General features: G+C 52.7%; 2 protein-coding genes across 3 annotated transcripts in view; both read left to right on the top strand.

Annotated features, from left to right (window-relative positions):
• The window catches only part of LOC147086784 (sodium- and chloride-dependent creatine transporter 1-like), a 72,760-nt gene extending 53,013 nt beyond the window's left edge, over window positions 1–19,747 (top strand). For both annotated transcript variants that reach the window (XM_085978963.1, XM_085978964.1), the window contains exons 6-13: window positions 772–875; window positions 2,576–2,700; window positions 9,758–9,870; window positions 10,692–10,829; window positions 14,163–14,265; window positions 16,075–16,175; window positions 18,279–18,449; window positions 19,476–19,747. In XM_085978963.1, the coding sequence (XP_085835089.1) occupies window positions 772–875; window positions 2,576–2,700; window positions 9,758–9,870; window positions 10,692–10,829; window positions 14,163–14,265; window positions 16,075–16,175; window positions 18,279–18,449; window positions 19,476–19,613 (993 nt within the window). In that variant the 3' untranslated portion in view covers window positions 19,614–19,747. The remainder of the gene's footprint in view (window positions 1–771; window positions 876–2,575; window positions 2,701–9,757; window positions 9,871–10,691; window positions 10,830–14,162; window positions 14,266–16,074; window positions 16,176–18,278; window positions 18,450–19,475) is intronic.
• LOC147086771 (uncharacterized) overlaps window positions 1–22,500 on the top strand; it is a 518,811-nt gene that overhangs the window by 25,290 nt on the left and 471,021 nt on the right. The gene's annotated exons all lie outside the window — the stretch shown is intronic.

The following is a 22,500-nucleotide window of genomic DNA, read 5'->3' as shown; positions in this document are numbered from 1 at the left end:
CAGTGCGGCGCTCCCTCAGTACAGCCCCTCCGACAGTGCGAGGCTTCCTCAGTACCGCCCCTCCGACAGTGCAGCGCTCCCTCAGTACAGCCCCTCCGACAGTGCGAGGCTTCCTCAGTACCGCCCCTCCGACAGTGCGGCTCTCCCTCAGTACAGCCCCTCCGACAGTGCGGCGCTCCCTCAGTACCGCCCTTCTGACAGTGCGGTGCTCTCTCAGTACCGCCCCTCCGACAGTGCGGCACTCCCTCAGTACTGCCCCTGCGACAGTGCGGCGCTCCCTCAGTACCGCCCCTCCGACAATGCGGCGCTCCCTCAGTACTGCCCCTCCGACAGTGCGGCGCTCCCTCAGTACCGCCCCTCCGAAAGTGCGGTGCTCCCTCAGTACCGCCCCTCCGACAGTGCGGCTCTCCCTCAGTACCGCCCCCCCGACAGTGCGGCTCTCCCTCAGTACTGCCCCTCCGACAGTGCGGCGCTCCCTCAGTACTGCCCCTCCGATAGGGTTCCCTACCTCCTGATCCCCACGCAGTGTCGCTACGCTGGGAGCTCGCAGACGACAGTTTCCAGCCTCGGCTGAGATCTGGCGCCTCCCCCATGGTTGAATAGCCAGCCACCGCTCAGCGTCTGTCCGTCCTCGATGATCATTGCCCAAGCACCAGGGGGCGTGCGGGGGGCCGGTGGGTGTGTTGCGGGGTGAGGAAGTAAGTGGGAGGGGCGGGCGCCAGGAACTATTCGACCGGGTTAACCGCTCTCCTCCCCATGTATCCCCTGCAGGTCTGGATCGACGCCGGGACACAGATCTTCTTCTCCTATGCCATCGGCTTGGGCGCTCTCACGGCCCTGGGCAGCTACAACCAGTTCAACAACGACTGCTACAAGTAAGTGGGGAGGGCGGGAGAGAATCGAAGGGCATTTACTCTGTATCTAACCCATGCTGTACCTGTCCTGGGAGTGTTTGATGGGGACAGTGTAGAGGGAGCGTTACTCTGTATCTAACCCATGCTGTACCTGCCCTGGGAGTGTTTGATGGGGACAGTGTAGAGGGAGCTTTACTCTGTATCTAACCCATGCTGTACCTGCCCTGGGAGTGTTTGATGGAGACAGTGCAGAGGGAGTTTTACTCTGTATCTAACCCGTGCTGTACCTGCCCTGGGAGTGTTTGATGGGACAGTGTAGAGGGAGCTTTACTCTGTATCTAACCCATGCTGTACCTGCCCTGGGAGTGTTTGATGGGGACAGTGTAGAGGGAGCTTTACTCTGTATCTAACCCGTGCTGTACCTGCCCTGGGAGTGTTTGATGGGACAGTGTAGAGGGAGCTTTACTCTGTATCTAACACAATGCTGTACCTGCCCTGGGAGTGTTTGATGGGGACAGTGTAGAGGGAGATTTACTCTGTATCTAACCCGTGCTGTACCTGCCCTGGGAGTGTTTGATGGGGACAGTGTAGAGGGAGCTTTACTCTATATCTAACCCGTGCTGTACCTGCCCTGGGAGTGTTTGATGGGACAGTGTAGAGGGAGCTTTACTCTGTATCTAACCCGTGCTGTACCTGCCCTGGGAGTGTTTGATGGGACAGTGTAGAGAAAGCTTTACTCTGTATCTAACCCCGTGCTGTACCTGCCCTGGGGGTGTTTGATGGGACAGTGTAGAGGGAGCTTTACTCTGTATCTAACCCGTGCTGTACCTGCCCTGGGAGTGTTTGATGGGACAGTGTAGAGGGAGCTTTACTCTGTATGTAACCCGTGCTGTACCTGCCCTGGGAGTGTTTGATGGGACAGTGTAGAGGGAGCTTTACTCTGTATCTAACACAATGCTGTACCTGCCCTGGGAGTGTTTGATGGGGACAGTGTAGAGGGAGCTTTTCTCTGTATCTAACCTGTGCTGTACCTGCCCTGGGAGTGTTTGATGGGGACAGTGTAGAGGGAGCTTTACTCTATATCTAACACAATGCTGTACCTGCCCTGGGAGTGTTTGATGGGGACAGTGTAGAGGGAACTTTACTCTGTATCTAACCCGTGCTGTACCTGCCCTGGGAGTGTTTGATGGGACAGTGTAGAGAAAGCTTTACTCTGTATCTAACCCCGTGCTGTACCTGCCCTGGGGGTGTTTGATGGGACAGTGTAGAGGGAGCTTTACTCTGTATCTAACCCGTGCTGTACCTGCCCTGGGAGTGTTTGATGGGGACAGTGTAGAGGGAGCTTTACTCTGTATCTAACCCCGTGCTGTACCTGCCCTGGGGGTGTTTGATGGGACAGTGTAGAGGGAGCTTTACTCTGTATCTAACCCGTGCTGTACCTGCCCTGGGAGTGTTTGATGGGGACAGTGTAGAGGGAGCTTTACTCTGTATCTAACCCGTGCTGTACTTGCCCTGGGAGTGTTTGATGGGACAGTGTAGAGGGAGCTTTACTCTGTATCTAACCCGTGCTGTACCTGCCCTGGGAGTGTTTGATGGGACAGTGTAGAGGGAGCTTTACTCTGTATCTAACCTGTGCTGTACCTGCCCTGGGTGTGTTTGATGGGACAGTGTAGAGGGAGCTTTACTCTGTATCTAACCCCGTGCTGTACCTCTCCGTACAGGGATGCCTTCATATTATCGCTGGTGAACAGCGGGACGAGTTTTTTTGCCGGGTTCGTTGTCTTCTCTATTTTGGGGTTCATGGCGCAGGAGAGGGGAGTGCACATTTCTGAGGTGGCGGAATCAGGTAAGCGGGCTTGTTACCTCGGCAACCGTCGCCGTGGCGGGCCTCCATTGGGTTTTTCTGCCCGCCGCCCTCAAACTCCCGCTCGCGGCCAACCTTCACACTGTGAGCAGCGGGTGTGGGGGTCCTCACTACTGAGGCTAACTCCTCCCCCCGCTCCCCCTCGCCCAAACCGGTATCTAAATGCTGCTGGCATCCTTTTGGGATGAGACCTGAACCCGAGGCCCCTGTCTGCCCTCTGAGGTGGAAACCTATAAGATACCATGGGCCACTATTGGAAGGAGAGCAGGGCGGGGGGGGAGTTCTCCCCGGTGTCCTGGAGCCCAATATTTATTCCTCAGCCCACATCACAAGAAATAGGAGCAGGAGTCGGCCATTCGGCCCCTTGAGCCTGCTCCGCCATTCAATTTCAATTTTTCAATTTAAATCGCTTTATTGGCATGATAAGTTACATCTTATGTTGCCAAAGCATCAAAATACATTTATGGTTTAGCACATAAACGCAGTTCTATTCATACAGTGTATAAACAGGTATATCCCTGAGTGTATAAATATACATTCGCATTGTTTATATATATTTTTTTCTTAGTTTACTGGTTGTCCCTCTGTTCATGGCAAGCTGTAACATAGTGCGCCGCCAGTGTTATACAGCTTCTCTCCTCTCCCAGTAGGAATGGGAGTTTTTGGTTGTCATTCAGATTTCTGAAATCAGGGCATATTTGTGAGAATTTTTGGTAGAAATTCTCCCTGATGCCCTGATATTTTCCACAAGCTGTGAGGAAGTGCATCTCTGTCTCCACCACTCCCTGACTGCAGTGAGAGCATATCCTGTCCTCTCTTGGCAGCCTGGTCTGCCTGTGTCTGCCTTTTTCGATCGCTAGGCTATGTTCGCTAAGTCTGTACCTTGTCAAGGTTCTTCTCAGTTTGTTATCCTTTACCATGGTCAGGTAATCAGCTATGTTGTATTGTCTGTTTAGGGCCAAGTAGCAATTGAGTTTGCTTTGGGTTTTTGTTGTTTCTGCCCAATATGTCAGATATTTTTCCTTTTGCTTAGCGACGATTGTGTTGGGTCGAATTCTTTGTGTTACCCTGTCACTGTCCTGGGGCTGGTTATTGTTAGTATTGTTAGTAGTTACTTCACTGAGTCCCAGGACTAGTTGACTGAGGGTATTCTTCTTTATGGTCAGCTCTTGGCATTTCAGGGCGTCGTAGTGATAGCATTGGGGATTGCTCATTTGTAGGTGATTCCAAAATTTGGTGGCTCTTTTTTGGATAGTGATTATTAATGGATATTGGCCTAGTTCCGCCCTGCATGCATTGTTTACTGTTTTCCTTTGAGTCCGGAGGATACTTTTACAGAATTCTGCATGTAGGATCTCAATTGGGTGTTTGTCCCATTTTGCAAATTCTTGTTGAGTTAGCGGTCCCCATACCTCACTGCCATAGAGTGCAATTGGTTCAATTACTGATTTGAAAATTTTGAGCCAAATGCTAATTGGGATTTCTATTTGGATTGATTTTTTGATGGCATAGAAAGCCCTTCTTGCTTTCTCTTTCAGTTCATTCACAGCCAGTTTGAAGTTTCCCGTAGAACTGATTTTTAAGCCCAAGTATGTGTAGTTAGTGGTTTGTTCAATTTTGGTTGTTCCTACTGTGAAATTTATTTTGGGTCCCTGATGTTTGGATCTTTGCTGGAACACAAGGACTTTGGTTTTTTGGGGATTTATTGTCAGGGCCCAAGTCTGGCAGTACGACTCCAGCAGGTCCAGGTTTTGCTGTAGCCCCTCTTTAGTAGGTGACAGCAGAACCAGGTCGTCTGCATAGAGGAGGAATTTAACCTTGGATTCATATAGGGTGAGGCCGGGTGCTGTAGATTGTTCAAGTAGTTTTGCCAATCCATTTATGTAAATATTAAAGAGTGTCGGTGAGATTGGCGAGCCCTGCGTCACCCCCCGCCCCTGTGGGAAGTATTTTGTTTGTTTGTCTCCAATTTTAACTGCACATTTGTTGTTTGTATACATTGATTTAATTACATCATATGTTTTCCCTCCTACCCCACTTTCGATAAGTTTCAGGAATAAACCGTCATGCCAGATGGAGTCGAAAGCCTTCTGGAAATCTACAAAGCATGCGTAGATTTTGCTTTTGTTATTGTGAACGTGTTTGTCAATTAGGGTCTGTAGGGTGAAGATATGATCGGATGTTCTATAGTTTGGCAGGAATCCAATTTGGCTTTTACTCAAGACATTGTGCTCCTCAAGGAAGTTTATAAGTCTTTTGTTTATGATGCTACAGAATACCTTCCCCAGGTTACTGTTTACACAGATGCCTCGATAGTTGTTTGGGTCGATTTTGTCCCCACTTTCAATGAGATCATGGCTGATCATCCAAATTCAGTACCCTGTCCCTGCCTTCTCCCCATATCCCTTGATCCCTTTAGCCTTAAGAAATATATCTGACTCCTTCTTTAATACATTTAATATATTGGCCTCAACTGCCTTCTGTGGTAGAGAATTCCACAGGTTCACCACTCTCTGGGTGAAGAAATTCCTCCTCATCTCTGTCCTAAATGGCTTACCCCTTATCCTTAGACTGTGACCCCTGGTTCTTGACTCCCCCGCCATCGGGAACATCCTTCCTGCATCTAGTCTGTCTAGTCCTGTTAGAATTTTATAAGTTTCAATGAGATCCCCTCTCATTCTTCTAAACTCCAGTGAGTACAAGCCCAATCGACCCAATCTCTCCTCATACGTCATTCCTGCCATCCCAGGTATCAGTCTGGTGAATCTTCGCTGAACTCCTTCCATGGCAAGAACATCCTTCCTCAGATAAGGCGACCAAAACTGCACACAATTCTAGACTCTCCAGCCAGGGGGAAAGATCCTCTCAGCATCGACCCTGTCAAGCTCTGTAAGAATTTAGTATGATTCAATGAGATCACCTCCCATTCTTCTAAACTCCTGAGAATACAGGCCTAGTCTACTCAACCTCTCCTCGCAGGACAATCCCCCCATCCCAGGAATCAGTCTGGTGAACCTTCGTTGCACTCCCTCTATGGCAAGTATATCCTTCCTTAGGTAAGGAGACCAAAACTGTGCTCAATACTCCAGGTGTGGTCTCACCAGGGCCCCATATAATTGCAGTAAGACGTCTTTACTCTGAGACTCAAATCCTCTTGTAATAAAGGCCAACATACCATTTGCTTTCCTAATTGATCGCTGTACCTGCCTGTTAACTTTCAGCGATTCGTGTACAAGGGCACCTGGGTCCCTCTGAACACCAAAAATTCCCAGTCTCTCACCATTTAAAAAAAAAAACACTCTGCTTTTCTATTTTTTGCGTCCTGGGTAAGGACGGCAGATTTTTAACCCCAAAGGAACGCCAGTGAACCAGATTGACGTTGCGGCAATCTGGTCGGTTCACGGTCACCCTTACCTGCTGCGAGGCTTTTTTTTTTATTCCTGATTGATTTAATTCAATTCATTTCAATTCCCCAGCTGCCGTGGTGGGATTTTGAACTCAACGTCTACAGGAGATTATGGCCTAGAAATTCAGTGGCCCGCGCCACCAGTTTGCGCCCAAAGAGGCCACTCAGTGGCTTTTGCGCCACTGGCCACGCCTACCGCGATATTTAGCGGGGCGCTAATGGCGGCGTTAGCCTGTGGCGCTGCGCCGCCACCGATGACGTCATCGGTGTGCGCAGCGCCCCGATGGCCATATTTGGTCGCGCCCGCCTCCTCAGCGCCGGCCGCAAATAGCGACCGGTACACAGGGGCCTACCTGTGGCGGTCGTGGCGCTAGTTAAGGTGGAGGTGCGGCCGGCCGCTTTTTCGGCGCCCGCCTGCCCGCACCTCCGTCCCCGGCCTCCTACACCCCACCCCCACCCCCCCCCCCCCCGCGGCATTGCCGGCTGTTTCCCGAGAGCCCGGCACTTCTCCTTGGTGCCGGGCTCATTTGCCGGCACTCGCGAGCGGGGATCGCGCTGTTGCAGGCACCTCCCCCTTAACAGTGGGAGGAAGGCCTGCAGTACCGCAGCGTGCCGTGCCGCAGCGGGTGGCGCTGCGGCCCTTAGCGCGCCGATATTCAGTTTCAGCGCCCCAAGCGGGGCGCGGGGAGCCTCGTTTAGCGGCCCGCTTCCATTTGGGGCGCAGAAACTGAATATCCGGATGGCGCAAGTGGCTCCGCGCGCAGCGGTAATTCCAGCGCCCAGGCGAGCTTGGCGCCCCAAACTGAATTTTTAGCCCTATTAGTCCAGCCCGTTGGATTGCAAGACTACTAATATAACCACGGTGCTCCATAAACCCTGGTGGTCGCCCTATTCTTACCAGTCGCCCACTATCTCCAAATTCCCAACTTTTACACTCTTGTTTGTTGAGGTGCGCTCGTTCAAGACCAGTCTGGGCCGATCACAAACAGAGCTGATCGGGTCGATCGAGAGAGAAACTATTTGCTCTGGTGGGGGGGAGTCCAGAACAAAGGGGGCAGAACCTTCAAATTAGAGCCAGGCCGTTCAGGGGGTGAAGTCAGGAAGCACTCCTTCACACAAAGGGTGCAGAGGAGATTCACCAGGATGTTACCTGGGCTGGAGCACTTCAGCTATGAAGAGAGACTGGGCAGGCTGGGGTTGTTTTCCTTAGAGCAGAGAAGGCTGAGGGGGGTACCTGATTGAGGTGTACAAAATTATATGGGGCATAGATAGAAACATAGAAGATAGGAGCAGGAGTCGGCCATTCGGCCCCTCGAGCCTGCTCCGCCATTCAATGAGATCACGGCTGATCATCCAAATTCAGTACCCTGTCCCTGCTTTCTCCCCATATCCCTTGATCCCTTTAGCCTTAAGAAATATATCCAACTCCTTCTTGAATATATTTAATGAATTGGCCTCTATTGCCTTCTGTGGTAGAGAATTCCACAGGTTCACCACTCTCTGGGTGAAGAAATTCCTCCTCATCTCAGTCCTAAATGGTTTACCCCTTATCCTTAGACTGTGACCCCTGGTTCTGGACTCCCCCGCCATCGGGAACATCCTTCCTGCATCTAGTCTGTCCAGTCCTGTTAGAATTTTATAAGTTTCAATGAGATCCCCTCTCATTCTTCTAAACTCCAGCGAGTACAAACCCAATCAACCCAATCTCTCCTCATACGTCATTCCTGCCATCCCAGGTATCAGTCTGGTGAATCTTCGCTGAACTCCTTCCATGGCAAGAACATCCTTCCTCAGATAAGGCGACCAAAACTACACACAATACTCAAGATGTGGTCTCACCAAAGCCCTGTACAACTGCAGCAAGACATCCTTGTTCCTGTACTCAAACCCTCTCGCTACGAAGGCCAACATACCATTTGCCTTCTTAACCGCCTGCTGCACCTGCATGCTTACCTTCAGCGACTGGTGCACAAGGACACCCAGATTAGGGTAGATAGAAAGGAACTTTTCCCCTTAGTAGAGGGGTCAATAACCAGGGGGCATAGTTTCAAAAGGTATGGGGCAGGAGGTTTAGAGGGGATTGGAGGAAAAACTTTTTCACCCAGAGGGTGGTTGGAATCTGGAACTCACTGCCTGAAAGGGTGGTAGAGGCAGGAACCCTCACAACATTCAAGAAGCATTTAGATGAGCACTTGAAACGCCATAGCATACAAGGCTACGGACCAAGTGCTTGGAAAATGGGATTAGAATAGGCAGGGCTTGATGGCCGGCGCGGACACGATGGGCCGAAGGGCCTCTTTCTGTGCTGTATGACTCTATGACAAAGGGCGGTGGAAATTTGGAACTCTTCCCCCCAAAAAAAGCTGTCGAGGCTTGGGGGTGCCAATTGAAAATTTCGAAACTGAGGTGGATAGATTTTCATTGGGTGAGGGTAGTCAGGGTTACGGAAGCAAGGCGGGCAGGATGGAGTTAAAATGCAGATCGGCCACGGTCTAATTGGATGGCGGAATAGGCTCGAGGGAGGGGGCTGTATGGCCTCTGGCTGTTCCCATGCTCCTTCCTACTTCCTGGTGTCATGGGGCCACCATTCATCCCTCATACAACGCCTGCCTTATATTAAAAAAGAACGGATCAAATGGACACTTACCGAACTGGGGCGTCTTGGTGCCGTGTACAAAAATGCCTGCCACTTTTCCATACCGTGTACAAAATGGCCGCCACATCTTGGTACGCCACACAAAATGGCCACCAGGTCTTAGTACCGTGTTCAAAATGGCCAGCACGTCTTGGTACCACGCACAAACTGGCCGCCACATCTTGGTACCACGTACAAAATGGCCACCACGTCTTGGTATCACGTAAAAAATGGCTGTCACGCCTTGGTACCCCGCACAAAATGTCCGCCACGTCTTGGTTCCACGTACAAAATGGCCGTCACGTCTTGGTACCGCGTACAAAATGGCCGTCACATCTTGGTACCATGCACAAAATGGCCGCCACATCTTGGTACCACATACAAAATGGCCATCACGTCTTGCTACCCAGCACAAAATGGCCACCACATCTCGGTACCACATACAAAATGGCCGTCACGTCTTGATACCCTGCACAAAATGGCCACCATGTCTTGGTACCACGTACAAAATGGCCGTCACGTCTTGCTACCCAGCACAAAATGGCCATCACGTCTTGGTACCACGTACAAAATGGCCATCACGTCTTGCTACCCAGCACAAAATGGCCGCCACATCTCGGTACCACATACAAAATGGCCGTCACGTCTTGCTACCCTGCACAAAATGGCCACCATGTCTTGGTACCACGTACAAAATGGCCACCACATCTTGGTACCAGGCACAAAATGGCTGCCACGTCTTGGTACCACGTACAAAATGGCCACCAAGTCTTGGTACCATGCACAAAATGGCTGCCCTGTTTTTCTTTTGCCGTCGCTGTCCTTGGTAGTGGCACAATCGAAGAAAATTCTTTATCCCCGAGTGGTTATACAAATGCTTTTTTTTCCTAAATGCCGGGTTTTCTTTTGTTGTTTTTTGTTTCTTTGAGTGTGTTTGGAAAAAAAACCTACAGTTTTGGTCTGTTGTTGTTGCTAACGGTTGCTGTGGTCTGTCTCAGGGCCTGGTTTGGCCTTCATCGCCTACCCCAAGGCCGTGACGTTGATGCCTTTCCCTCAAGTGTGGGCCGCCCTGTTTTTCATTATGCTCTTGTTCCTGGGACTGGGTAGTCAGGTAAGGACTGAAAAAGGGGGTAGGGGGGAGTTGGAGGGTGGGACGGGGGTCATAACGTGGGAGGGGAGGGTCGTAACCCAGAAGAAGGGGGGTCGTAGTTCAAAGTCCAGCGGGGCAAGTTGCGAAACTGAACCGAGCCCCGTTCACCCATCACCTCTCCTTGCGCTCGCTGTCCCACATTGACTCCCAGTCCGGCAATGCTTCAATTTAACTCCTCCTCGTGTTCAAATCCCTCCATGGCCTCCTCGCCCCCCTCCCTATCTCTGTAACCACCTACAACCCTCCGCGATCTCAGCGCTCCTCCAATTCCGGCCTCTCGCGCCATTGGCGACCGCGTCAGGGCCCCGAGCTGTGGAATTCCCTCCCTAAACCTCTCTGCCTCTCTCTCCTCCTTTAAGACGCTGCTTAAAACCGACCTCTTTGACCCAGCCTTTTGGTCGACCTGGCCCCAATATTTCCTCATGTGACTCGGTGTTAGATTTTGTCTGATTTATGCTCCTGTGACGCGCCTTGGGACGTTAAAGGCACTGGATAAATGCAGGCTGTGAGTTGCCTCGACCAGCACGTGCAAGATGGCCGCTTGAACAAGATGCCCACTGGAACCTGGAGCCTAGCAAGGCGGCCAAGCCTTCGTGGGGAGGGGAGAGAGGGAGGGAGAGGGAGTTTGTGGGGAGGGGTGTGATAAATGAGGAAACCATCACCCTTCACTGTCGCAGTCAATCCCCGAACGAGCTTGGGGAATGTGGCTCCAATGTCGCCATGGAAGGGAGCGTGTAACCTGATATCCTGTGTTTCTTTCTCTCTCTCTCTCCTGTTCCCAGTTTGTCGGCGTGGAGGGATTCGTGACCGGAATCTTGGATCTGGTCCCCTCCAAGTATTACAACCGCTATCAGCGGGAGATCGCAGTGGCGGCCTGCATCACTCTTAGCTTCATCATTGACCTCTCCATGGTGACCCAGGTAAGCAGCGCCTGCTACTTTGACCTCTCACCCCTGACCTCCCCTTCTTGCTTCCTTGAGGGCCGCTCGGTCCCAACTTAGCCGTACTTCCCCCTTTCCTCCTCGCTCTCAATCCCAATGGGCATTGTTCCTCCTAAACCCTAAATACACTGTCCTACCCGCCTTTTCCTCCTGTCTCAGCCGTGGGTCAGTGGGCAGTGCCCTCACCTCTGAGTCAGAAGGTCGTGGGTTCAAGTTCCCACTCCAGTACCCGAGCACAAAAATCGAGGCTGACACTCCCAGCGCAGTACTAAGGGAGCGCCGCACTGTCGGAGGGGCGGTACTGAGGGAGCGTCGCACTGTCAGAGGGGCGGTACTGAGGGAGCGCCGCACTGTCAGAGGGGCGGTACTGAGGGAGCGCCGCACTATCAGAGGGGCGGTACTGAGGGAGCGTCGCACTGTCAGAGGGGCGGTACTGAGGGAGCGCCGCACTGTCGGAGGGGCAGTACTGAGAGAGCGCCGCACTGTCGGAGGGGCGGTACTGAGGGAGCGCCGCACTGTCGGAGGGGCAGTACTGAGGGAGCGCCGCACTATCAGAGGGGCGGTACTGAGGGAGCGTCGCACTGTCAGAGGGGCGGTACTGAGGGAGCGTCGCACTGTCAGAGGGGCAGTACTGAGGGAGCGCCGCACTGTCGGAGGGGCGGTACTGAGGGAGCGTCGCACTGTCAGAGGGGCGGTACTGAGGGAGCGCCGCACTGTCAGAGGGGCGGTACTGAGGGAGCGTCGCACTGTCGGAGGGGCGGTACTGAGGGAGCGCCGCACTGTCGGAGGGGCAGTACTGAGGGAGCCCCGCACTGTCGGAGGGGCGGTACTGAGGGAGCGCCGCACTGTCGGAGGGGCGGTACTGAGGGAGCGCCGCACTGTCGGAGGGGCAGTACTGAGGGAGCGCCGCAGTGTCGGAGGGGCACGACTGAGGGAGCGCCGCACTGTCAGAGGGGCGGTACTGAGAGAGCGCCGCACTGTCGGAGGGGCGGTACTGAGGGAGTGCCGCACTGTCGGAGGGGCAGTACTGAGGGAGCGCCGCACTGTCGGAGGGGCGGTACTGAGGGAGCGCCGCACTGTCGGAGGTGCCGTATTTTGGGACAAGCATTAAACCCGAGGCCCCCGTCTGCCCTCTCAGGTGGATGTAAAAGATCCCACGGCCACTATTGGAAGAAGAGCAGGGGGGAGTTCTCCCCGGTGTCCTGGGGCCAATATTTATCCCTCAACCAACATCACTAAAAAACAGATGATCTGGTCATTAGCACATTGCTGTTTGTGGGAGTTTGCTGTGCACAAAATGGCTGCCGCGTTTCCCACATTACAACAGTGACCACACTTCAAAAAAAGTCCTTCATTGGCTGTGAAGAGCTGCGGGACGTCCTGAGGTGGGGAAAGGCGCTGGAGAAATTTCTTTGACCTGGAGAGAGATTCTGTTGCTCACCACGATTCACTGAGAGCAGGAGTTGCGTCCAGTCGTAGGGTTTCAGTCTCTTCCCAATCCCTACGAGATCCCAATCTCATTTTCTCGCGGGAGCCAGAGTCTTGTCACCTCCCCAAAAAGGGAGAAAGCCCTGGATTCTCTTCTTTGCTTAACTTAAGGTCACTGCCCAATGGGGGAGGGGAGAAAACTTGAGCTCCAAGCTTGGCGTCTAATTGTTTGAGCGTTCTGCCGACATCATGACATGTTCTTAACCTCTCCCCATTAACCTAAGAAATAGGAGCAGGAGGAGGCCATTTGGGCCTTCGAGCCTGCTCCGCCATTCAATAGGATCATGGCTGATCATCGACCTCAACTCCACTTTCCTGCACTATCCCCATATCCCTTGATTCCCTTAATATTCAGAAATCTATCGATCTCAGCCTTGTGCACCAGTCGCTGAAGGTAAGCATGCAGGTGCAGCAGGCGGTTAAGAAGGCAAATGGTATGCTGGCCTTCATAGCGAGAGGGTTTGAGTACAGGAACAAGGATGTCTTGCTGCAGTTGTACAGGGCCTTGGTGAGACCACACCTTGAGTATTGTGTGCAGTTTTGGTCGCCTTATCTGAGGAAGGACGTTCTTGCCATGGAGGGAGTGCAACGAAGATTCACCAGACTGATACCTGGGATGGCAGGAATGACGTATGAGGAGAGATTGGGTCAATTGGGCTTATATTTGCTGGAGTTTAGAAGAATGAGAGGGGATCTCATTGAAACTTATAAAATTCTAACAGGACTAGACAGACTAGATGCAGGAAGGATGTTCCCGATGGCGGGGGAGTCCAGAACCAGGGGTCACAGTCTAAGGATAAGGGGTAAGCCATTTAGGACAGAGATGAGGAGGAATTTCTTGACCCAGAGAGTGGTGAACCTGTGGAATTCTCTACCACAGAAGGCAGTTGAAGCCAATTCATTAAATATATTGAAGAAGGAGTTGGATATATTTCTTAAGGCTAAAGGGATCAAGCGGTATGGGGGGAAGGCAGGGACAGGGTACTGAATTTGGATCATCAGCCATGATCTCATTAAATGGCGGAGCAGGCTCGAGGGGCCGAATGGCCTCCTCCTGCTCCTATCTTCTATGTTTCTATCAATATACTCAACGACTGAGCCTCCACAGCCCTCTGGGGTAGAGAATTCCAAAGATTCACCGCCCTCTGAGTGAAGAAATTCCTCCTCATCTCAGTCCTAAATGGCCGACCCCTTATCCTGAGACTGTGACCCCTGGTTCCGGACTCTCCAGCCAGGGGGGAAACAGCCTCTCAGCATCTACCCTGTAAGAATCTTATATGTTTCGATGAGATCGCCACTCATTCTTCTAAACTCCAGAGAGTATCGGCCCAGTCTACTCAATCTCTCCTCATCGGACAATCCCCCCATCCCAGGAACCAGTCTGGTGAACCTTCGTTGCACTCCCTCTATGGCAAGTATATCCTTCCTTAGGTAAGGAGACCAAAACTGTACACAATACTCCAGGTGTGGTCTCACCAGGGCACTATATAATCGCAGTAAGACGTCTTTACTCTTATACTCAAATCCCTTTGTAATAAAGGCCAACATACCGTTTGCTTTCCGAATTGCTTGCTGTACCTGCATGTTAACTTTCAGTGATTCGTGTACAAGGACACCCAGGTCCCTCTGAACACCAAACATTTCCCAGTCTCTCACCATTTAAAAAAATACTCTGCTTTTCTATTTTCCCTACCAACTTCACATTTCTCCACATTCCATTCCATTTGCCGTGTTCTTGGCCACTCGCTCAGCCTGTCCATATCCCCTTGAAGCCTGACCTCCCAAATCTGCCATCTAATTGTCCTCTCTGTTACACCATGACAGGGCGGCATGTATGTCTTCCAGCTCTTTGACTATTACTCTGCGAGTGGGATGACCCTGCTTTGGCAAGCGTTCTGGGAGTGTGTGGTCGTTTCTTGGGTTTATGGTGAGTACCTCTTGTTCCGTTCCTCTCTCCCACCCCCGCTCTTCCAACCCAAAGTTAGAACTATCATCATCGAGGAAGGTGCTAAAACAAGATGGACCAGGATGATCCCAGAACTGAGCGGTTATAACTATCAGGAAAGGCTGAACAGGCTGGGGCTCTTTTCTCTGGAAAAGAGAAGGCCGAGGGGTGACCTGATAGAGGTCTTTAAGATTATGAAGGGGTTTCGATAGGGTAGACGTAGAGAAGATGTTTCCACTTGTGGGGGAGACCAGAACTAGGGGCCATCAATATAAGATAGTCACTAATAAATCCAACCGGGAATCCAGGAGAAACTTCTTTCCCCAGAGAGTGGTGAGAATGTGGAACTCGCTCCCACAGGGAGTGGTCGAGGCGAATAGCGTAGATGCATTTAAGAGGAAGCTGAATAAACACACGAGGGAGAAAGGAATAGAAGGATATGGTGATGGGGGGAGATGAAGAGGGGGCGGGAGGAGCCTCGTGTGGAGCAGAAACACCAAGGCCTTGGAGAGGGTGCAGAAGAGATTGACCAGAATGGTGCCAGGGATGAGGGACTTCAGTGATGTGGAGAGACTGGAGAAGCTGGGGTTGTTCTCCTTAGAGCAGAGAAGGTTAAGGGGAGATTGACCAGAATGGTACCAGGGATGAGGGACTTCAGTGATGTGGAGAGACTGGAGAAGCTGGGATTGTTCTCCTTGGAGCAGAGAAGGTTAAGGGGAGATTGACCAGAATGGTACCAGGGATGAGGGACTTCAGTGATGTGGAGAGACTGGAGAAGCTGGGGTTGTTCTCCTTAGAGCAGAGAAGGTTAAGGGGAGATTGACCAGAATGGGACCAGGGATGAGGGACTTCAGTGATGTGGAGAGACTGGAGAAGCTGGGGTTGTTCTCCTTAGAGCAGAGAAGGTTAAGGGGAGATTGACCAGAATGGTACCAGGGATGAGGGACTTCAGTGATGTGGAGAGACTGGAGAAGCTGGGATTGTTCTCCTTAGAGCAGAGAAGGTTAAGGGGAGATTGACCAGAATGGTGCCAGGGATGAGGGACTTCAGTGATGTGGAGAGACTGGAGAAGCTGGGATTGTTCTCCTTAGATCAGAGAAGGTTAAGGGGAGATTGACCAGAATGGTACCAGGGATGAGGGACTTCAGTGATGTGGAGAGACTGGAGAAGCTGGGGTTGTTCTCCTTAGAGCAGAGAAGGTTAAGGGGAGATTGACCAGAATGGTACCAGGGATGAGGGACTTCAGTGATGTGGAGAGACTGGAGAAGCAATAGAGGTCTTTAAGATTATGAAGGGGTTTCGATAGGGTAGACGTAGAGAAGATGTCTTCACTTGTGGGGGAGACCAGAACTAGGGGCCATCAATATAAGAGAGTCACTAATAAATCCAATGGGGGATTCAGGAGAAACTTCTTTCCCCAGAGAGTGGTGAGAATGTGGAACTCGCTCCCACAGGGAGTGGTCGAGGCGAATAGCGTCGATGGATTTAAGGGGGAAGCTGGATAAACACATGCAGGAGAAAGGAATAGAAGGATAGGGTGATGGGGTGAGATGAAGAGGGGGCGGGAGGAGGCTGGTGTGGAGCAGGAACACCGGCACAGAGCAGAGGGGCCGAATGGCCTGGAAGTACTTGGCAATGGTTCGCCCAATCCCGAGCCTTGAATGGCGAGACACGGCGGGGGAGATGTTGGCGTGGGCGAGGGCGGAGCCTTCACTCCCCTCCCCCACCTACAGCCCCCACCGCCCTTCTTGACAACCCGGGCCTCTTTAACCCTTTCCTCTCTGGTTGCAGGTGCGGATCGCTTCATGGATGACATAGCCTGCATGGTCGGGTACCGCCCGTTCCCTTGGATGAGATGGTGCTGGTCATTCATCACCCCGCTGCTCTGTATGGTAAGGGTCTCGGACACCGTCGCGCGGGAGGCGGCTCGCGAGCCTTAAAGGGAGCGGCACTCTCATTTGATCGCCCCGCCAAGAAATAGGGAGCTTTAAGTACTGTGGCTGCAAGAGCAGGTCAGAGGCTGGGTATTCTGCAGCGAGTGTCTCACCTCCTGATTCCCTTTCCACCATCTACAAGGCACAAGTCAGGAGTGTGATGGAACACTCTCCACTTGCCTGGATGAGTTGCAGCTCCGACAACACTCGAGAAGCTCGACACCATCCAGGACAAAGCAGCCCGCTTGATCGGCACCCCGTCCACCACCTTAAACATTCACTCCCTCCACCACCGGCGCACCGTGGCTGCAGTGTGGACCATCTACAAGATGCACTGCAGCAACTCGCCAAGGCTTCTTCGGCAGCACCTCCCAAACCCCCGACCTCTTCCACCTAGAAGGACAAGGGCGGCAGGCGCGTGGGAACACCACCACCTCCAAGTTCCCCTCCGAGTCACACACACCATCCTGACTTGGAAATATATCGGCCGTTCCTTCATCGTCGCTGGGTCAAAATCCTGGAACTCCCTCCCTAACAGCGCTGTGGGAGCACCTTCACCACGCGGGACTGCAGCGGTTCAAGAAGGCGGCTCACCACCACCTTCTCAAGGGCAACTAGGGATGTACAATAAATGCTGGGCCTCGCCAGCGACGCCCACATCCCCAGAATGAATAACAAGAAGGTGGGGGGAGCCATTCATAGGAAAACACACAAAGGTAACATCGCTATGAGGTTGACTTGCCTGGGTACCAAATCCCAGCAGCCGTTCCACGTGAGTGATGTGTGTGGCTTGCCGAGCTATTCGACTCTGGGGGGCATCACAGCCACGTGTGATTATAGGAACAGGAGGAGGCCATTCAGCCCCTCGAGCCTGTTACATTAGGAACAGGAGGAGGCCGTTCAGCCCCTCGAGCCTGTTACATGAGGAACAGGAGGAGGCCATTCTGCCCCTCGAGCCTGTTACATTAGGAACAGGAGGAGGCCATGCTGCCCCTCGAGCCTGTTACATTAGGAACAGGGGGAGGCCGTTCAGCCCCTCGAGCCTGTTACATTAGGAACAGGAGGAGGCCATTCAGCCCCCTCGAGCCTGTTACATTAGGAACAGGAGGAGGCCGTTCAGCCCTCTCGAGCCTGGCCGTTTCAGCCCTCTCGAGCCTGTTACATTAGGAACAGGAGGAGGCCGTTCAGCCCCCTCGAGCCTGTTACATTAGGAACAGGAGGAGGATATTCAGCCCCCTCGAGCCTTACATTAGGAACAGGAGGAGGCCATTCAGCCCCTCAAACCTGTTACATTAGGAATAGGAGGAGGCCATTCAACCCCTCGAGCCTGTTACATTAGGAACAGGAGGAGGCCGTTCAGCCCTCTCGAGCCTGTTACATTAGGAACAGGAGGAGGCCATTCAGCCCCTCGAGCATGTTACATTAGGAACAGGAGGAGGCCGTTCAGCCCTCTCGAGCCTGTTACATTAGGAACAGGAGGAGGCCATTCAGCCCCCTCGAGCCTGTTACATTAGGAACAGGAGGAGGATATTCAGCCCCCTCGAGCCTGTTACATTAGGAACAGGAGGAGGCCGTTCAGCCCCTCGAGCCTGTTACATGAGGAACAGGAGGAGGCCATTCTGCCCCTCGAGCCTGTTACATAGGAACAGGAGGAGGCCATTCTGCCCCTCGAGCCTGTTACATTAGGAACAGGAGGAGGCCATTCTGCCCCTCGAGCCTGTTACATTAGGAACAGGAGGAGGCCATTCAGAGCCCCTCGAGCCTGTTACATTAGGAACAGGAGGAGGCCATTCAGCCCCATCGAGCCTGTTACATTGGGAACAGGAGGAGGCCATTCAGCCCCATCGAGCCTGTTACATTAGGAAACAGGAGGAGGCCATTCTGCCCCTCGAGCCTGTCCTGCCATTCAACGAGATCGTGGCTGATTTACAACCTTTATAGGGGTGGCTGGAACTCTGGCAGATTTACCAACCACTGCCCCGCAAACTCAAGGGTGCTGAGGCCAATTGTGTCACCTCCCCCTGTCCCAAACTAATTGTACCCTCTTCCTCTCCCCCCCAGGGAATCTTCCTCTTCCACCTCCTCAACTACAAGCCCCTGACCTACAACAAGATGTACACCTACCCCTGGTGGGGCGAGGCCATCGGATGGTGCCTGGCGCTGGCCTCCATGCTCTGTATCCCGACGACCGTCCTCTACAAGCTCGCCCGCGGCAAGGGGACCCTCAAGCAGGTCAGTAAATAAAGCGTGGACTTGCACCAGGCCGTCGCCACCTCGATATGATACCCGTCCGGAGAACTAGGCACACCCTCAGTACCGCCCCTCCGACAGTGCGGTGCTCCCTCAGTATTGCCCCTCCGACAGTGCGGCGCTCCCTCAGTACCGCCCCTCCGACAGTGCAGCGCTCCCACAGTATTGCCCCTCCAACAGTGCGGCGCTCCCTCAGTACCGCCCCTCCGACAGTGGGGCACTCCTCAGTACTGCCCCTCCGACAGTACGGCGCTCCCTCATGCATTCAAGCTCTGAGCCCACGGGTTTTAATAATATATTTACTGTTTTTTCTTTGCGTTCCCCTTTCCCTCTCTGTCTCTCTCTCTCTGTCTCTCTCTCTCTCTGTCTCTCTCTCTCTCTCTGTCTCTCTCTCTCTGTCTCTCTCTCTCTCTCTCTGTCTCTCTCTGTCTCTCTCTCTCTGTCTCTCTCTGTCTCTCTCTCTCTCTGTCTCTCTCTCTCTCTCTGTCTCTCTCTCTGTCTCTCTCCCTCTCTCTCTCTTGTCCTCTCTCTCTCTCTCTCTCTCTGTCTCTCTCTCTCTCTCTCTCTCTCTCTCTGTCTCTCTCTCCTCTGTCTCTCTCGCTCTGTCTCTCTCTCTGTCTCTCTCTCTCGCTCTGTCTCTCTCTCTCTCTCGCTCTGTCTCTCTCTCTCTGTCTCTCTCTCTCTGTCTCTCTGTCTCTCCCTCTCTCTCTCTCTGTCTCTCTCTCTCTGTCTCTCTCTCTGTCTCTCTCTCTCTCTGTCTCTCTCTCTCTCTCTCTCGCTGTCTCTCTCTCTCTCTCTCTCTCTCGCTGTCTCTCTCTCTCTCTCTCTCTGTCGCTCTCTCTCTCTGTCTGTCTCTCTCTCGCTCTGTCTCTCTCTCTCTCTGTCTCTCTGTCTATCTATCTCTCTCTCTCTGTCTCTCTCTCTCTCTCTGTCTCTCTCTCTCTCCTCCTCTCTCTCTCTCTGTCTCTCTCTCGCTCTGTCTCTCTCTCTGTCTCTCTCTCTGTGCAGCGATGGCGCCACCTGCCACACCGATCTGGGCGAGCCACCACCCTGCAGTACAGAGCATCGATTGTCGACTCCAAGAGCCTGTCCTCGATGGGTCCCACCTCGGAGGAGAAGGTCATCATCTACGAGAGCGTGATGTGAAGGGACCAGCGGCGAGAGTCCCACTAATTTTATGCATCATGAGTCATTTCTTAAAGGCACACGCTTTGGCACTGTTCTAATTGGCAGTTCACCCCTCGGCGCCGAGGCGCCCCTTTAAATGCACTTTATTGCCAGCCTGATTTTTTTTTTATTGACTGAGCAAGTCTCTCATCTGCCTCCTCCGCCGGAGGGAGGGGTCAGTGGGGTGGAGGGTGGATAATACATTTCAGTGTTGTTCTCGAACTCTCTGCTGCTCCGGGAGTGTTTGATGTAGACAGTGTAGAGGGAGCTTTACTCTGTATCTAACCCGTGCTGTACCTGTCCTGGGAGTGTTTGATGGGACAGTGTAGAGGAGCTTTACTCTGTATCTAACCCGTGCTGTACCTGCCCTGGGAGTGTTTGATGGGACAGTGTAGAGGGAGCTTTACTCTGTATCTAACCCGTGCTGTACCTGCCCTGGGAGTGTTTGATGGGGACAGTGCAGAGGGAGCTTTACTCTGTATCTAACCCGTGCTGTCCCTGCCCTGGGAGTGTTTGATGGGGCAGTGTAGAGGGAGCTTTACTCTGTATCTAACCCGTGCTGTACCTGCCCTGGGAGTGTTTGATGGGACAGTGTAGAGGGAGCTTTACTCTGTATCTAACCCGTGCTGTACCTGCCCTGGGAGTGTTTGATGGGGCAGTGTAGAGGGAGCTTTACTCTGTATCTAACCCGTGCTGTACCTGCCCTGGGAGTGTTTGATGGGACAGTGTAGAGGGAGCTTTACTCTGTATCTAACCCGTGCTGTACCTGCCCTGGAAGTGTTTGATGGGGACAGTGTAGAGGGAGCTTTACTCTGTATCTAACCCCGTGCTGTATCTGCCCTGGGAGTGTTTGATGGGGACAGTGTAGAGGGAGCTTTACTCTGTATCTAACCCGTGCTGTACCTGCCCTGGGAGTGTTTGATGGGACAGTGTAGAGGGAGCTTTACTCTGTATCTAACCCGTGCTGTACCTGCCCTGGGAGTGTTTGTTGGGACAGTGCTAGAGGGAGCTTTACTCTGTATCTAACCCGTGCTGTACCTGCCCTGGGAGTGTTTGATGGGACAGTGTAGAGGGAGCTTTACTCTGTATCTAACCCCGTGCTGTACCTGCCCTGGGAGTGTTTGTTGGGACAGTGTAGAGGGAGCTTTACTCTGTATCTAACCCCGTGCTGTACCTGCCCTGGGAGTGTTTGATGGGGACAGTGTAGAGGGAGCTTTACTCTGTATCTAACCCGTGCTGTACCTGCCCTGGGAGTGTTTGATGGGACAGTGTAGAGGGAGCTTTACCTCTGTATCTAACCCGTGCTGTACCTGCCCTGGGAGTGTTTGACGGGGACAGTGTAGAGGGAGCTTTACTCTGTATCTAACCCGTGCTGTACCTGCCCTGGGAGTGTTTGTTGGGACAGTGTAGAGGGAGCTTTACTCTGTATCTAACCCCGTGCTGCACCTGCCCTGGGAGTGTTTGATGGACAGTGTAGAGGGAGCTTTACTCTGTATCTAACCCCGTGCTGTACCTGCCCTGGGAGTGTTTGATGGGACAGTGTAGAGGGAGCTTTACTCTGTATCTAACCCATGCTGTACCTGCCCTGGGAGTGTTTGATGGGACAGTGTAGAGGGAGCTTACTCTGTATCTAACCCGTGCTGTACCTGCCCTGGGAGTGTTTGATGGGGACAGTGTAGAGGGAGCTTTACTCTGTATCTAACCCGTGCTGTACCTGCCCTGGAGTGTTTGATGGGACAGTGTAGAGGGAGCTTTACTCTGTATCTAACCCGTACTGTACCTGCCCTGGGAGTGTTTGATGGGACAGTGTAGAGGGAGCTTTACTCTGTATCTAACCCGTGCTGTACCTGCCCTGGGAGTGTTTGATGGGGACAGTGTAGAGGGAGATTTACTCTGTATCTAACCCGTGCTGTACCTGCCCTGGGAGTGTTTGATGGGACAGTGTAGAGGGAACTTTACTCTGTATCTAACCTGTGCTGTACCTGCCCTGGGAGTGTTTGATGGGACAGTGCAGAGGGAGCTTTACTCTGTATCTAACCCGTGCTGTACCTGCCCTGGGAGTGTTTGATGGGACAGTGTAGAGGGAGCTTTACTCTGTATCTAACGCGTGCTGTACCTGCCCTGGGAGTGTTTGATGGGACAGTGTCGAGGGAGCTTTACTCTGTATCTAACCCGTGCTGTACCTGCCCTGGGAGTGTTTGATGGGACAGTGTAGAGGGAGCTTTACCTCTGTATCTAACCCGTTCTGTACCTGCCCTGGGAGTGTTTGATGGGACAGTGTAGAGGGAGCTTTACTCTGTATCTAACCCGTGCTGTACCTGCCCTGGGAGTGTTTGATGGGGACGGTGTAGAGGGAGCTTTACTCTGTATCTAACCCGTGCTGTACCTGCCCTGGGAGTGTTTGATGGGACAGTTTAGAGGGAGCTTTACTCTGTATCTAACCCGTGCTGTACCTGCCCTGGGAGTGTTTGATGGGACAGTGTAGAAGGAGCTTTACTCTGTATCTAACCCGTGCTGTACCTGCCCTGGGAGTGTTTGATGGGACAGTGTAGAGGGAGCTTTACTCTGTATCTAACCCGTGCTGTACCTGCCCTGGGAGTGTTTGATGGGACAGTGTAGAGGGAGCTTTACTCTGTATCTAACCCGTGCTGTACCTGCCCTGGGAGTGTTTGATGGGGACAGTGTAGAGGGAGCTTTACTCTGTATCTAACCCGTGCTGTACCTGCCCTGGGAGTGTCTGATGGGGACAGTGTAGAGGGAGCTTTACTCTGTATCTAACCCCGTGCTGTACCTGCCCTGGGAGTGTTTGATGGGGACAGTGCAGAGGGAGCTTTACTCTGTATCTAACCCCGTGCTGTACCTGCCT

Source organism: Somniosus microcephalus, unplaced genomic scaffold (genome assembly GCF_052327205.1).
Source record: "Somniosus microcephalus isolate GS21.2 unplaced genomic scaffold, FLI_Smic_1.0 unresolved_chr7, whole genome shotgun sequence".
NCBI lineage: Eukaryota > Metazoa > Chordata > Chondrichthyes > Squaliformes > Somniosidae > Somniosus > Somniosus microcephalus.
This window is presented reverse-complemented; position numbering and strand designations above follow the sequence as displayed.